The following is a 16,615-nucleotide window of genomic DNA, read 5'->3' as shown; positions in this document are numbered from 1 at the left end:
AGTGTGAATTTTCTAACTAGAAACAAAGTGCTGGAGGGAGCACGAGGGTAGGGCAGGGGAAGAATGGGGGAGTGTGAACCAAACAATGCTTTGATTCTGTCCCCACCAAGGAGCTGGCATTGCCTCTTTTTCATGTTTCTCCAGTTGCCTTTAAAAGCTCCTTGGGGAGGAAAAAAGCAAATAGTTGCTTCTTTTTTGTATCACGTCTTCTTAATTTCTAAGAGCAGGACCAAAGTGAGGCATAGCAGTGATGTCTTTGAATTCCAGCTCCTCTGCAGCCCTGTGCTGTGGGGTCAAGGCAGCACAGGATGCCAGGATGGCACACCCACAGATGCCAGGATGGCACACCCACAGATGCCAGGATGGCACACCCTTGCCCGAACCAGCCAGGAGGCAGATCCATGGCAGTGCCAATGCCAACCCCTCAGCCTGCACTGGTGTTTGCTGCTGGCTTCCCTCACTGCTATGGGTAAGTCACTCCAGCCCCCTGGAGCCAGCACCTCCTGCCCACACAGCCCATGACTTGCAGGGCAGTGCTGCAGGTCCTGCCTGTACCCCTTCAGTGCCTGGCTCTGCACAGCACCCTAAGGGAGAGCTCTCCACACTGGCACAAAAACAGACCACTGAACTCAGCAGAACAACATTCCCCAGCCCCAGCTGTGAAACTGTGCAATTCATAACTGAGAAAAAGGAGAAAGAGCAGAAGAAGAGTAAAAACCAAGACTGCATGCTGCTGTCTAAGGCGGCACCAGCCTCTCCTGGGCTACAACAGGATCTTCTAGGAAACTATGGCCAACTAATTGTAGAGAGACTCAGGGGAGAGGAAATGAAATGAAAAATTGAGTCTGAGTTAAAAAAATAAGTAATTTTTATCCTACTTGCAGGAGACTTATATTAATTAAACATTATTACAGTGAATGAGATGGGGAGGGTTATTAAGTCTGGGGCTGGCTGTAAGTGTTCTCTCCTGTTGCCTGAGGCTCCACTGAGCTCCAGATATTAATCTTCTGAAGCACTCAAATGCTGAAGAGATAAACACTTGAAATATGAAAATATTTTTCTCCACAGCAGACACTGTATCCCTATGTCACGCCAAAGAATTTTTCAGATGTCCATATGGGCTGCACTTACAGCATTACCGTGTCTCTTAGAAAAAAGCTAAGCACCTCAGGAGCTGAAGAGAGAAATGATGTGTGCATTTGTGTGGGGGTGATTTGTGTGTGGAGATGTAGCAGATTCTCCTCTTCCCATATGTTTCTGGAATACATATTTTCCTCTTTAGCACTGCCTACCAGGTGTTGGCTGCACGGCTTTCCAACTGGCTGGCGGCACTGCCAATCTGGCCAGCGACTCTGCCAGGTGGCTAACAGGTTCGCCTGAATGTTTGCATTCTGAGACTCAACCTTACCCAGGGGAGGGCGAGGAGGGGCCCACATCATGCACAGCTCCCTGGGACCCACAGACACCGGAATCACCAGGCACCAGGGCAGAGCCCAGGACAGGTAGGATCAGCCAGCTCGCCTGCAGGAGCCTTGGCTTTCACAAGCAATGACTGAGAGTGAAGCGGTGCTACAGTGACACAGCCTACTGTTATAAGGAAATTGGCAAATGTTCTTCGTGCCAACCATGCCACAAAGTCAATGAGGGATAAGGAAAGCACACTAGTCCTGGCGGGAGTTCCAAGATGTGAAGCTGAAGAACTTGATCTATCAACCGCATTGCCAGAGGCAGGCTCTCCTGCAACCCATGCCAGCACATCTCAGTGAGGTCCTCCATAAATTAGGCTCTGTCACAGTCATGCAAATCTGCTGCTTCCAAAGCACCAAGAGAAAAAGAGCAAAAGTCAAACAGCAAGAAGCTGGCATTTCCAGCATTCTTAGGGCATAGCTCATCCTTCACTTGGAGGAGACTGAAATCCAGCCTCTGCAAGCCCAGAGTGCAGAGTAGCTGAAGACTATAGGCAATCTGAGTAACATATGGGAGAGGAAGAAATGCACTCTGGGGAAAAAGCACTGGATCCTACAGAGGACATTTGGATCAGGATGTGGCACAGAGCCTGGGCTAGCCTTCACAGTCCCATGGGATTCAAAGCCCAGTGTCTGATTCAAGTCTATCTCAAGAGGACAGTTAGTATAATTCAGTGCCAGTGGTCACAGTCCTATAAATAAGTCATGAACCATACAGTAAAGCATCTGAAAGTTTCCATAAAAGAAGTTCAGCTCTGCACAGCCCTTGCAACTCATGATAGCTGTGTAATAATCATTCATACTGTTCACACGGAGAAAAGCCCCATCAGCTCTCTCTTCCCTGCTGGTTGGTATTTGGTTGGTATTAATCATCTTACCAGGCACAGCGTCAGGGCTTGGTTCAGAGTTTCCAATCCAGGTGCCTGTAGGCTGAAAAGACCACGTATAGCCAGTTGCCAAGTCGTGTGACCAACCACAAAGGTCTTCAGGAAGATCAAAGTTGCAGTTGAAGTTCGCAGGGAGTTGGAAATCTTACAAAAAGAAATAGAAGCAAAATAAAGTCAGATTGAAAAATGACCTACCCATGAAGGGCCGCTATTAAAAAACAACCCAAAACTAAAATAGCTGGCAAGCCATCAAAACTAAAGAAAGCACAAAATCTCACTCACACTGCTGCTTTTAACCTATCTCACATTTCCTCAGCTCCGAGGATCAGCCTTAAGTTCTGCATCATCAAAATGTTCACACCACGTCCTGAGGCTAATCCACCAAACTAGGCAAATATGAAAGCAAGAACCAAATGCTTCCAGACTCTAATCAGCACCTTCTCTTCCTCCCCTAGAGTGGGCAATATTAAAAGCCTTTTTAAATGTCAGGGAAGAGTCCTTCCTGAGTGCCCCATGCTCAGAAGTTCCTGCCTGGCTCCAAAAGGAGAATCTCAAGTGCTCCAGAAACCCAGCTCCTGAGTGACAGACCTAGCACCAGACGGGAGCTGTCTGTCATCCTGGAGAGCTGTCACTCACTGCTTCCTACTTTCTCGTGGAAATGTTACCAGGGAAAATGTGGGGCCACCATGAGCTCAAGTTTTGGATTCTGAGTGAAAGAAACCAGCCTCTATTTCTAGCTCTGCTACGGACTCACCACATGGTCGTTGGGCAAGTCCTTTAACTTTCCATCTTGAAACAGGAGCAGAGTTAATTCCCCTGTGACAACAGCTTTGAAAGCTCTGGAGAGCTTTTCTGCAGGCTGTGGGCAGGTGGGCACATGCCAGGGGCTGCATGTGGCAGTGAGGCAGCTGCTGGCTCCTTCGCTTGGGGGACTCAGTCACGTGGCACGGAGGCTGCAGAAATGGGCTCAATCCACACCAAGCACTCAGCGGACACGCATGTCTGAGCCTAATTATAGGCCAGGATTTTCCTGAGCAAAGAGGAAGTTTTAAATCACAGTGCCCACAAAATGAGTGATAGCCAGAAGGAGCTGAGTGACTCAAGTGATAGGCATCAGCAGAACTTCACTGCAAGGGGCAGCAGGCTTTTTTTACATGCTGCCACTCCAAAATAAAACAATGTAGATCATGGATCCTTTTATTCCAATCTAATCTCATACCCTGGAGAACAGCATTGTTTCTGTTTGGCTGTCATAAATCTGATTGTCCAGAGAAACACACTCATTGTTTTATGGAGTATGAGAATGAAAATTGTTGCTAAATCTGAGGGAAGCTGACAGGGAGGCTGGTTCCACGCTCCACAGCATACTCTGCTTGCTCTCTTGCCCTGGATTGCACCCAGGAATTGTGTTCTTGCAGAGACTGTTACTGGGCTAAATTTCCTCTCAGCACTTTCCCAAGTGCCTCAATGGTTGCAGGGTTGCACAGGCTTACCACTAAGGCAAAGCAATGAGAATCAGGCCCTTTGAGCTACTTCTGCAACTTACATTTCTAGAACTAAAGTACAGCAGAATCCCCATGGGAGGTGTGAAAAAGCCAATTAATGTTCTTTTATAAATTTATTTTAAAATCCATTAATTTTTTTTTTTTTTTATCTGGGACTGAAAGCTGAAGTGACAGAAGTCCTAGGAGATATCCCAGAGGATAGTTTTTCCTTGTGAGATTCTTGTTGAAGTCCTCGTGTACATGCTCCAGTGCTGAGGCCCAGGCTCTGCTGTTGCACGCAGGGGAATGCATTTCCTGAACACTGCACTGTACAACTAACCTTGCACAGCTCTGTCAAACCCTCTCCTCTTCATCTGGACATTTCACAACCTTCAGATGCTCACATCCCCCTTGCAAGAAGCAGAAGAATATGATGTCTGCTTTTACAGGTAGGGATTTGAGGCAGAGAAGATTAGCCCTCCCCAGCACTGACCCTTAACAAGCACAGCATGGAGTCTAAGCTAACATTCAGTTTTTCCATCCTCAGAAGAAGCAGTCAAGTGCTACAGTCACCAAACCATTTCACATACATCTGACCGCCATCTAAGACTGGGTAGATGAAATTCTGCATGGAGTTAGTGTTCCCCTCTCTCTACTGCCCACACAAGGAGCCCAGACTGTCTTCCTAAATTTTAAGCTGCTGATATTAGGGAAGATGATCCTTAAGCAGATAAGTGTTCAGAACATCAGTCCTCGATATATGTTGTGATTTATTTCCACAGTTGTGACTTCTGCAAAAGGAGCCCTACATACCAGGCAGTCTGAATCACCTTCTGAGTTTATGATTTCCAGCCAATCGGTGATCTGGAGTGGAGATGGTTCCAAACAGGGCACTAAATGAGTTTCTTCAGGTCATGTAAGGAAGCTGGGAGACCAGCTCTTCATTTCTTGTACCCCAGGGACCGAATTAGTTGCTATCTCTTGCTCTTCCATCCTTCCTTGATAGAACTTATCAGATTTTGGCAGATTTGTTTATGGGTTGGTTTCGTGCTTTTTTTTTTTTTTTTTCCTAAATCCTGGCCTATCCCTAATAATATTACTCTAAGCTTTCCAGGAATCAGCCCCGTGTATTGGCGCTAATGGGAAGATAAGAGTATTTTCCTAGCTCTTAACCCATCAGTTATTGAGATAAAGATGTGCTGCTCTGATACATACCCTCCTCTTCTCCACAGCTGTCACCACAGTCAGTTGCTTCTGCGTCAGTTGGGTAGGGAGTGGTGGTCTCTTCACTCTTCAAAGTGGGCACCAGCGTCTCTGCAGTGGGCCTGACATCTGAAAAAAAATGGAGTAGAGAAGCTGTTTGCAACAGACAGAACAAGAAGCCCAGGTAGTAGAAACAGGGCAAAAATCTTTTTCTTCATGTTCTTATAATGGCAGGAAGAGATAGAACAAGTATGCCATGAGATTTCCACATGCTACAAATGTCAGCATGGTTTGAACTTCAAGTGAACTGTCTTTCCATATGGGAGTTCTATGGATTTGGAGTTCCCACTGAACAAGCCTCTCCTCTAGACAGACACACTACTTTTTCTCTTAATTTTTTAATCTACAATCTACATGGGTAGTTAGAAATCCACTTAGCTGTCATTACTGGATAAGTGAGATCACAGGCAGAACATCTTTTTCTTTCATAAAGGCATATGACACATTGAAAAAACACACACAACATTCCCACCAATTGTGCCAATTTATAAAACAAGTCACTCAAACCCACAAATGATGTAACCACAAACGGACCCAGAGGATCCCCTAGTGAGCTCTGGCTCACTGCAGAAAGCATCTGGTTTCACACTCCAGGCTCCTGACTACACTTTCAAAGGGTCTCTGTCCAATTTCCCTTTCTCTAACGTGGCCCATGTGTAAAAACCTCCAAGCAGGTGTCAGGGGAAATTTAAGCAAGAAAGGGAAGGATATTAAGATCAACAGTAAATGACATTAGGTTCCAGCAAACTCTCCTTTTATGGGTGCATTAAGTGGAGTACAGCAGACTTGATTCTTTCCACTTTTAGAAAGAGGCAGCTTTGCTCAGTTATGTGTGATTGCGTTTCTTTGTCGGCACCCTTCAGGATATCATTTAATAAAGCCAGAAGCAGGAGGAAATGGCTAAATACATTGAATATTTTCCATAGGCTCCTTTATGCCCTTTTTATTTTCCTGTTATTAAACATGTTGTACATAAACTCTCTGGGTGTTTTTACTTTTTTTTTCCCCCAATGGCTGTCTTTTGTTCAGGATAAAATACCAAATAGCCTCAAAGTCTTTTAATTTGTAAGTTCAAATTTGTTACAACCCCATAAAACTCCAAATGCAACCAAAAAGCAAATTGCAAGCAGCCAGGCACAGAAAAATGTCATTAAAAAAAAAAAAAAGAAAAAAGCAGCAGGTGAAAGCAACATATCGAAAGCTGGAACTTATTTAGAGCGGGTACATTTTTTTAGGTTGTTGTTCCTGTATATCAAGATTTATAGCTGAAATGTGACAGTGTGGAAGGACCTTGAAAGCAAGTCCCATATGGGACACAGATGCTGAGCGGATGTAAATCAACAGTGTTGCATTGCCCTGGACTAGCCGCAGAAATATATCTTGAAAAATCAGTTACCATGGCAGAGCCGCAACACGATGGTTACAAGAGATAATGAAAATAACAGGCAGGACAGCGTCATGTGTGAAATGGAAAGTGAAAAAGAGAGGTCTTGCTTGCTCGCTTTCTCACTCCTCCCCGGCCCTGCAAGTGTCTGTTCAACTGGTGGTAACTGCTAATCAAAATGCAAAGTCACTGAGCAATTGAAACCAGATGTTTGGAACTTCAAAGGACAGAAACCCAGCTGCTAGTGAACATTCATCATTCTCCACTCTTCAGAGGAAAAATTTTGGCAGGTCTTTGAAAGAAGCCAATTGCTGACTGCCTGCTTCCCAATTTTTGAGTTAGTAGCCAGCTAGTTTGTGAGCCCAGTTGCGGCTCTTACCCGTTTAACTCAGTAATTAAGATACTTGCTGCTGATAAGAAATAGAAACACCTGGGCAGGATGAACATGGGCTTAGACCCTCTCTTGAAAATATTTTTAATCATCTTGTTTTAATCCATTTCTTAATCTTGTTCCCAAGCAAGTGCAATTGCCTGGGTTTTTGCAGCCACTTTTGTTACATGCCTGGGTCCTCCCAGCAAAGGAGGGCTCTTTATGGGGGTTGTCAAGGCCTGCTGCATGTAGCCAGCTTGGATTATGCATGCAGATAATGCCATGGGCTATCTCTACTCCCCAGGTTGCATCAGGGATATAAATGCTTTTTATAACACGGTGAATCCACACGATTACAAGCCCTGCTCTGATTACAAAGCTGAATGCCTGTAGATTAATAAAGCTAGGGATATTTATGACCTGGCAGTTGAGTTTTAAACATTACAATGTGCAAATTATTACCCAGACTGGGAAATGACCATAAAGCACCTTGCCTGGAAAAAACATGTGCTATTGCTACTGATATTGAAAATGAGCATGGACACACATGTAAAAGAAAATTTGGGCCAAAAATAGTGCAAGGCATTAAAGACGACAAACCCCTCATTCTCTAAGCTGGAGGAGTGCAGGGGAAGGGCTGGCATGCACATGGCTGGAGGTCCTGTGTGACTGCCTCCCTTTATGGCAGTGATTCAGTGCTGTGATGCACCATCCAGCAACAGTCTGCAGGGATCTGGCAGCTGGAGACTCCTGCGAGCTGCAGGAAGCAGCAATGTGGGAGCTGCCTGACCACTTCTGCACAAAGCCCTCAGCTCCTGCTCCTTGCACCTGCTTCTCCCACAACATTCTAAGATGTGGTAAAATTTAAATTGATCTAATCCAATTTAAAGTTTAGATAATTTACAATGGATTGCCAGTCCAGGGAGATATTTACCATTGACTTCAAAAGTGAAAAATTATCATTACTAATAGCCTGTACATGTGTTGTGTGATTTGCTGTAAAGTGTTTGCAATGCATCTTGCAGCACATCACAGGAGGAAATGCTACTAAAGACTGCACAAGAGTGTAAAAAAAGCTCTGTGTCTTTCAAGCTTCCTAGAATGGGAATTCTTACAAGAAAATGCCTTCTACAGATGTGTTTATAAAATGGAAATCATACCTCTTTATCACTGACATCTGGACTCCAGATTCATATGTAAGCAGATTATTAAAAATAAAAGATTAAAAAAGAGGATAACTAGCCGCTGGCACTGCAAAGTTAGCATCAGACCAGATGACCCTTCGGATGTATTTTTTTGCTTTTGGGGATGAAACTGTGGAGAAATCGATCACCACTGAACCTCTACTGAGCCCAGTAAGTGTGTGAAGTCAGTTTTCATCTCTTTATTTAAAATGGTGGCTGAAAGGCATACCATGTGTAAAAAGCAGGTGGGTAAAAGTGAACAGGTTTCCTGGGTCTTAGGGATGTTTACAGAGATGTCACAGAGTTAACTTCCCAACCTTGTCTACAACAAGGTCTCCACATCAGGTTCAGTGAGAGAGGGACTGTTGTTTTTACAGCAAAGCCTTCTTGTGGCAGCTCAGGATATGAAGTATTGCTCACTGCAGCTCTGCTTCTCCTCTTATTATTTGGACTAAAAAGCCCAAATATCCTCAAACATAAGAGGCTGTGAAAGACTGCCTAATGTCCAGGTAAAAGATCTGAAAGGAGTGTGAAGGGAGTTGAGGACAAATCCTGCATGGGGCTCTGTGTGAAAGCATGGAGTCCAAACATTGCTGCTACATCCTGCACCAAGGCCAGTTATTTTCAAGGTGGAAATAAAAAGGTGGGGTCAAGCCACCATACCATGAAGGTGCTGCCTTCACGGCTGCAGTCTCCCTGCCACAGCATGGCCCAGGCAGGACGGCAGGAAATACCCTGAAGTTTGCACCTTGCTGGTGTAGTGCCTGGCCCCAGAGCAGCCAGTGGGCAGAGGTGTAGGGGCTCCTACCTGTCCAGTCACAGCCCAGCACCTCCAGGCGCATTCCTATTCCTGCTGGGGACCACCTCTCTGGGTGCACTCGGACATACTGGGCAGGAACCGGGTCAAACCTCCGGACTTCGGGGATGTCGTAGTGGATGTTGCCTTCAAAAAGCTACAGAGAGAAAGAGAGAGAGAGAGAAAAGGCAAGAGATGTGTGCATTGTAAGCATTTCACGTGCTCTCAGCCAGAGTTGATATTTTGGGTCTGGCAGAATGTGGCCACAGTCTGAAGTAGTTTAGCTGCCTGACCCCAAGCCACTGAGCCCAACTGAGCAGAAATTGGGCTGTTCCTCCTCGGTTTCAAGAGGACCAGCCAGGCTATTTCTGAGAAACTTGCACAATCTTTCCTGGCCTCTGCTCAGATCCAGGAGTTAGATTCTGATCCAAGCCATGCAGGGGAAGCCTAGGGAATATCCACTAAATTCACATATAAATGAGGTCAGATTTGTCCTTCAGTAAAAAAAGAAGCTACTGCATGTTCTAGGATGGTGTAAATGGTTGGTTTTCCTCACAGTCCAAGTACTGCTGTTTTTCAGCTTACATGAACAAACTAAAGTCTGTGGGGAATAAACAGAGGACTATAGATAGCATCAGCCCTCATTTGAAGGATCAGGAAAAATTTAAACTTACCCAAATTTTAGGCAGAGTGTATGCATAAAAACAGAACAGGCAGTAGCAGAGAATTTATTTATTCCTCAAGCCCCCTGCTACTCCCCTAGCACTAAGCAGAAAGATTATGGGGAACTCCAATGATAAAGATTATGGGGAATTTCAGGGTCACACCAGTGTGGCAAAGGGACTTCATATATAGAAAATTTTCTAAAGAGAAATTGTGATTCATCTTCCTCTTTCAGAGGTGCACACCACAACAGCCACACCTTTCCCCTTAAAATATGTAATTATTTCATGTAAAACATAATTGTTTTACACAAAACATAGTAAAACACACCATCTTTTGGACTCTGACCTGCAGGAGCTGGGAGAAGCAGCAGGTGATGTTCACATCCCTATGCCTGGTCCACAACAGAAAATGAAAAGAAGTTGCCATCCCTGGGGAAAGGTGGAACTTATGGCCACTAGTACAGACTTGGAGCAGCACCAAGAGACACAACCTGGGATTTCATGGTGACAATCCCAAGCTCCCAAGATCTCTGTGGGAGTGGACAGCCAAATTCCCAAGACCCCACCAGGCAGACTGAAGCTAGTCAGAAAAATATCCTGTTTTGCAGCTGCTCCAGGCAGTGCCTACCTTGGCTTGCATTGTTTTGGGGTCCTGGATGAAGTCCCAGTCCTTTCCATTCATGCTGTAGGCCACCTTAAACTTCTTCACAAAGGAACGGGACTCAGCGGTGGTCACACTGTCCCCTCCACGAGCCCCCTGAATAATGACGCCTTTGATGTTCTTTGGGATGCCAAGGTCCACCTGCAGCCACTCCTCCCCAGGCTGGGCTTGGGGCACACGGGGAAACCAGCCCGAGCGGCTGCTCACCAGGCGGGCCATGCTGGGAGACCAGTCATAGCCTCTGATGGAAGAGGCAGAGATCTGTGAGTCGGGAATGAGGCCAGAAAGCATTCCCAGCAAGTTGGAGCAGGGTGAATCTGCAGGGAAGGAAAGGCCACGAACAGTCAGGGTAACAGAAGGGAAGTGCTCATGGCTCTCCTCACAGCAGTAAGCTCTGGACACTAAACCAACACCAAAGGGCATTTCCCCTCCCTCCAGGAGCTGGAGTCCTGTCCCTCCAAGTGCATCCCTTGCGATGGATGCCTCCATGCTAGTCACGGTGTCACCATTCCCACCGCAAGCAGCCATGAAGCGGCAAGGGACAGCAGCCTGGGACAGGCTGTTGGAGGGACAGAGGGAGCACTGAAGCCAGGGTGAGGAGAGGGGAGAGGACCCTCACCAGTGATGCGGCAGCCATACAGCTCCAGCCTCAGGGCGATGCCGTTGTGCCAGGTCTGGGGACGGATGCGCACGAAGCGTGTGAGCACTGGGCTGTGGATCTTGTTGAGAACCACCTCTGTGGCATCCTCATTGGCCTGAAACGTCTGCAAGGCAAGGGAGGCACAAATGTACATTTGCACACACTGTTACATCCTCACCAGATAAGGAGTCAAAATAATCTCAGCAGGGAAAACCAAGGAAAGGATTTCTGGTCAGGGCCAGCCTCCAACCAGGGCAAGCACCAGTGGCCAGCAGGGACATGTGAGCTGCTGTCAGGACAGCATGGTGGACGGACACACCTACCAGGCAGGAGGGCCAGGAGCTTTCTGCCTGGCTGCCTCTCACAGCGCTTCCAGGCACCTCAGACTATCCGGCCTCAGCCGCTTCAAGCTTGCCCCCAGACCTAGATCTGCTCCAGCACAAATGACAAGATGCCCCCAAACAAGCTGGCATCCTGATGCATCTTTACACTGAGCTCCACCCAGAAACATCATGGGCAAGCAGTGGTGGGAGCAGGAAGGGTGCACCTCTGTCTGGGGTGACAAGCTGCTGCCTCAGACAGCCCCTTGCTTTGCCTCTCCCGGGCACGTGCAGCCTGCCACATGCAGACAGCTTTTTGGGAGTTTATGATCCCACATGGTATGAAAAGGCTGCTGCCTTACCAGATGGCCATAATCAATAACTACCAGATGGATGTTAGATCCACCTCTTCTGCCCATTTTTTTAATAGGCCGGACAAGGACTGGATACATGTGTTTCTATTTTAGGCTGCAAAGCCATAGTGGGAAAGAAAAGGGAGGGAAAGAGGAAATACCCAAGGGGAGGATAATTTTCAACCCTTTCTATGCCCCAGCATAAAACACTACAGATCACTGACCAAGGCTGCAGGCATTGCTTGCTTTCACTCCAAGCACTTCAGGACAGGGCTAGACTATCCTCCCATCTCAGCTAGGAACCACATCCACACTGAGACGCTGGCTGGGTTCTTCTGCAAGCTCCTACCATGTGTATGTGTACTAAGCACATGAGCTCCCAGTACGGTTATCTCAGGAAAGTGTAATAATCTCTGGCATCAGTCTCCTGTGGGAGGCAAGAGTCAAACAACTGAGGACAGAAGAAGGGGTGAGGAGGTATCCTGGCCCCTTGCCTTGAATAGCAGCTAGGAAGCATTTTGTGAGCCTCCTGTGGCTCTAGGCTTGCAGATAGCACGTGTTACTTCTCTTCTCCCAGGATCCAGCACGGCAGGGTGTGCAGAGGGTGTTTACAGGGCTGTTCATGGCACCCCAGCTAGCTCTGGGCTGCCCCTGCACATCGCCATCCCCTCCTTCAGCAGTGGATGGAGCAGCCACTCCACAGAGGGAATCAGTTGCAAATATGGCTGGTAATTGGGATGAGGAGTTGATGTGAACTTGAGCAGAAATGCTAATCTAGAGAATATATGTCATGCTGCTACCGTTTAGCAACACAGCATGGTTTATGTGTTTTTAATATCCTATTTTATCCTGTCTGACCTCACTTCCCATCCTTTTCCTTGCTCAGCAGACACCAAGTACCCTTTTTTTCCAGCAGGAGGGCTATAAGAAGAGTGGTTACTGTGAAACACTCCCCAGGCATATGTGTGTGAGTGCATGTGTGTGTATGTCTTGTAAACCTGTGGGCACAGACACACAGACACACACACAAACAATTTAAAAGGATATATTTCCACACCACAGCAGAGCCTTCAGCTTTATGCCAACACAGAAGCTGACACACAACACCTGATCTCTGAACCTAACACCGGAGGACAGGAAATGTTTATCTGAGCCAGTGCAACTATTTTAGCATAAGGAGCAGCATGTCAGGTCAGACCAAAGGTCTCTCTGTCCCAGAGGATGGCTCCTAATGGTGGCCCCAGCAGATGTCCAAGGCAGCAAGTCCAGTCTTCTGGCAACCTCTATTTGCTTCCCACCGTCAGCAGTGTGAAGACTCCACGAGCCAAAGGTTGCATATGGACCAGCATGTTTAACAGTCACTGACGAGGTTTGCTGCTCTTTTGATTTAACATGTTTCAAGTTTTGTTCTTTTTTAGCTCACTTCACACATACAAGCATCAGGGGCCAGAATCCAAATTTACACCAGCATAATTTGTTGCTGACTTCTGCACAGTCAAGCTTGACAGAAAGCAGAAGCAGGACTGAGCCCAAAAACTTTATCACTACCATAGGCATTGCTGAAAACATCTCTTAGACGACCTTGGTCTCAACTACTTGCTTGCAAGAAGAGAAATTTCAATTCTGCTTTAGATTAAGAAATCAGCAGCTTACTCAGGCTAGATCACATTCAACAAGCTACGAACTCTGAATCTGGGCCATGACACTCCAGACTGCCAGCTTGTGAGGACAGAATTGGCACCTGACCTCCAGCTGTGTATCAGCTGCACTGGTAGGATCTGTTCCATTGACCCTCTCTTCCGAACAGCCCCAGCTGACCACGGCAAGCCATCGCTTCGCACCCTGCTCAGCACAACACAAAGGGGCCACTTTCAGAGGGCATGTGCTTGCTGCTGCTAGAGACCTGAGGTACTCCCACATGCCTGCTCTTTCAGCCTCCTTCCCACGTGGAAGTGCATGGTGAGCCGGCAGGTCCTGATGCTGCTGACCAGGGCTTGACCCTGACCGTCTGGTTTCCCTGTACTGAAAATCCTGACCCCAGGATTTTCAGTACAGGGAGCCCCAGCACACTGTGGAGAGAGGCCCATTGACTTCAACAGGCTCTACATCCTGCCTCAAATTAGCACTCACAGCATAGGAAGAACTAGCAAGAAAATGTGTGAAATTGGGAGTGCCAAGAAAGCAAAGATTTCTTCCCTCTCTACCAAAATAGAACATTGCTATTCCTCCCGTCCTATCTGCTTCCCATCCCACTCAGCACATATTTTGAGCCAAGTCTTCGAATGGTGTAAATCAACATATCACCATCGAAGTATAAGAAGTCACAGTAATTTACACTAGCAGAAAAAAAAATACCTGGCTGTGATCTAGGGAGATAGATAGATAAATAGATATACACTCAGCAGAGAGCATACATGCCTATGCACAGGAACACACACTGAAGGGTGATGGAGCCAGAAGACGAATGGGAAAACCATTAACAAATTAAAAGCACCTTCCAAGAAACAGTCAAGGGAACTCTCTTTCACTGCTGCATCAAAGAGCTGCCCATCTTCTCCTTATACACTGTATGTTTACTTCCTTTTTAGTCCAGACAGCAGGTCTGCATGTGAAATTAAATTGATAATCAATGAGAGCTGACCTGCTTAATTAATTTGCTGCAGAAAGCAAGTGGTAAGGGAGAGGCTGTAAAAGTAGGGGACATGATGTCTAGGCTAGAGAAGGACTGCAAAAGTTTTCCATGTGCATACACATGCAAGCTCCACAGCAGCATTTACAAGTTGCATTTCTGACATGTTGGAACCATCATAGGGTGATGGGGGGGGATTGCTGAAGCTACATTAGTTCCACTGGATATGGGAATTGTGCCATTGACAGCTTGGAGTGAAGGAGATGGAGGACAGGGAGACAAAAAGTGCCATGAAGGAGAAGAGGCAGCGAGACAGGGAGGGGGAAAGAGGTAACCTCTCTCCTGTTCTATTTATTATGCTGCTTGGCCACTATGCAATGTCTTGGGGTGCTGAAGAAAGTAGCTGAGGGAGGAAGAGGAGAAGGCCAAGGACGGCAGCAGCCCTGCCTTCACCCGTATGTATGTGTCTCTTTGGACCCACTAGATTTACTGCAGGATTATGTTACTCCTGTGGAGACAGAGCTCTGGAACAGAGCATGCTAACAGGATTAGGGCTTCAGGATTTAGACAGAGAAGCATGAAGGAGAAAAGTAGGGGAGATTATTTTCCTTGTCAGATAGGGAAGGCATAAAATGGGGCATGTTTGATGGTGGGAGGATTCTGGCTCAAGTGGAGGGTGGATAGTTCTGGATTTATTAAATCCAGGAATGAGGAGTTAAAAGAAAAATGATACTTGGCAACACTTAACAAAGCACTGTGTCTGGGCAAGGCACAGTGTGCTGGGCTGGGCTTGCCAGCTCTGTGTCTTTGAGAGGCTCCACTCAGATTTGGGAGTCATCAGGGACACGAGGAGTGGTACTGTGCTAGCCTGCAAAGGAGATATTGGGCCCAGAAATACAAAGCTGCAGCCTTGCTAGGAAATCCAGGGCTGTAATTCTCCCCAGGTACTGCACCAAGGGTGAATGCACAAGTCTGCCTTTGGCAAATCCTGGTGTCTTTGTCCTGCCTGGGAAAGCAGCAGAAGCAGGCTGGGACCTGGATGTTTCTGGGCAAATCCTCTGCACCATGATGTGTCTGTGCAGAAACACTTGTGGCCCTCTGGCTCATTGTGCCAGCTCTTCCTGAGTTTTCCAGATAAAAAAGTGACAGGACTGAAAGATTTTCTCTCCTCCCTCAGGTGAGTAAATACAGGAGACCTAAGAACTGAAAAGACAGAGGAACACTCCTAAGGGAAGGCACAAGGGTCTCCAAAGTGTCATCCTCAATATTCACTGCCAGCACCAAAAACTTCTGATGTTCCCAGCTACAGTGTACAGTTGAGATACTGCTCCTTGCAGCAATTCAATCTTTGTGCAGCTACCACCTGAAATGCCACTCAGGAAAGTGAACTAATAACAAGCACAAAACCATCAAAATGAGTAAGGAATGAAAAATACACATCAGCTGGATCTTTCAGCCATTTCTCATCCAATGACTTCTACAGATTCTGAAAACAAATGTTTCAGTTGCATTTTACACACAGAGCAAAATGGAGGCAGTGAGAGCAGCACTCATCATGGCCCAAACCCGCTCCAAATCCTGAAATCCATCTCATCCCCAGTCCCTTGCCACACTAGACAATTCCTGTGAGCTCATCTCCACAGTTACTAAGATGGAGCAGCTCACATGACACGGGAGCTGAAACCCAAGGTGCTACAAAGAAGGAAGCGGATCAAAATGGATGAGAACTTGGTTTTCTGATAAAATCCTCATAGTTGAGCCTGTCCAAAGAAAATGGACAAAAATAAAAGGTCAAATCCTGCCAGGTGAAGAAAATGGCCAAAAACAAAAGGTGAAATCCTGCCAGGTACTCTTTTCCTTCCTTGGGTTTAAGAAGAGTTGTTGTTTTCTAAAGACATTTGCAAACCATTAGATAAGATCTCTGCAGGAACACCAGGGCTGATGGCTGGAAGATAACCTCAAACCTCAGAGGCCATCAGCCTGGCCTCAGGTCACAGGAGGTGGCCAAAACAGGGAGGGCAAGAGCCAGACCAGTTTTCTGCAGCAGGATTGATTTGGTCCTGTCCCCTGGCAGGGGCATGCTGGTGAGGATGGCACATAGTGGTGGCCATTCTCCTCCCAGTCTCCCCTCTCAGGGACACACAGGAAGACAGCACAGCATCTCTGGCCAGGTTGCTGGGTTTAGCCTCCCACCCTGGCCCCATGCCTGAGGGAAAGACAGAGCACCAACCCCTGGACAGGGGGATGTCTGGGCCAGGCTTTGTGGGGAGTGGGCTGCCAGGAAGGAGGAAAACCTGGCAGGGATGGGGTGGGAAGGGGAGGGAGTGAGTGTGGAACTCCACTCCGGCCGGCTGCCCTCCCACTGCCTCCCCATCCCAGAAACACAGCAGTGCTCGGCACGGAAACAGCCCAGCCAGCCCTGTCTGCTGTGAGCACATATTAATCACATTTTCCGCTGCTCCATCCTGCCTTTCCCGTTTCCCTTGCTGCTGAGTGCCAGCAGCTGGGGACTC

The 16,615-nt window shown here is 47.1% G+C and overlaps 1 protein-coding gene across 5 annotated transcripts in view; it reads right to left on the bottom strand.

The window, feature by feature from the left end:
- Positions 1–16,615, bottom strand: part of NRP2 (neuropilin 2) — an 88,845-nt gene that overhangs the window by 32,405 nt on the left and 39,825 nt on the right. For all 5 annotated transcript variants that reach the window (XR_014616326.1, XM_084209804.1, XM_084209805.1 and 2 more), the window contains exons 8-12: positions 10,780–10,924; positions 10,128–10,477; positions 8,847–8,991; positions 5,053–5,169; positions 2,345–2,497 (exon numbers count right to left, since the gene is read on the bottom strand). Coding sequence is in view for 4 of the 5 variants with exons in the window: in XM_084209804.1 (XP_084065930.1) it covers positions 2,345–2,497; positions 5,053–5,169; positions 8,847–8,991; positions 10,128–10,477; positions 10,780–10,924 (910 nt within the window). In the remaining variant the exon portion in view is untranslated. The remainder of the gene's footprint in view (positions 1–2,344; positions 2,498–5,052; positions 5,170–8,846; positions 8,992–10,127; positions 10,478–10,779; positions 10,925–16,615) is intronic.

Source organism: Fringilla coelebs, assembly GCF_963513975.1.
Source record: "Fringilla coelebs genome assembly, chromosome: 7".
NCBI lineage: Eukaryota > Metazoa > Chordata > Aves > Passeriformes > Fringillidae > Fringilla > Fringilla coelebs.
The sequence above is the reverse complement of the archived record's forward strand: the minus strand, read 5'-3'. Positions and strand labels throughout refer to the sequence as shown.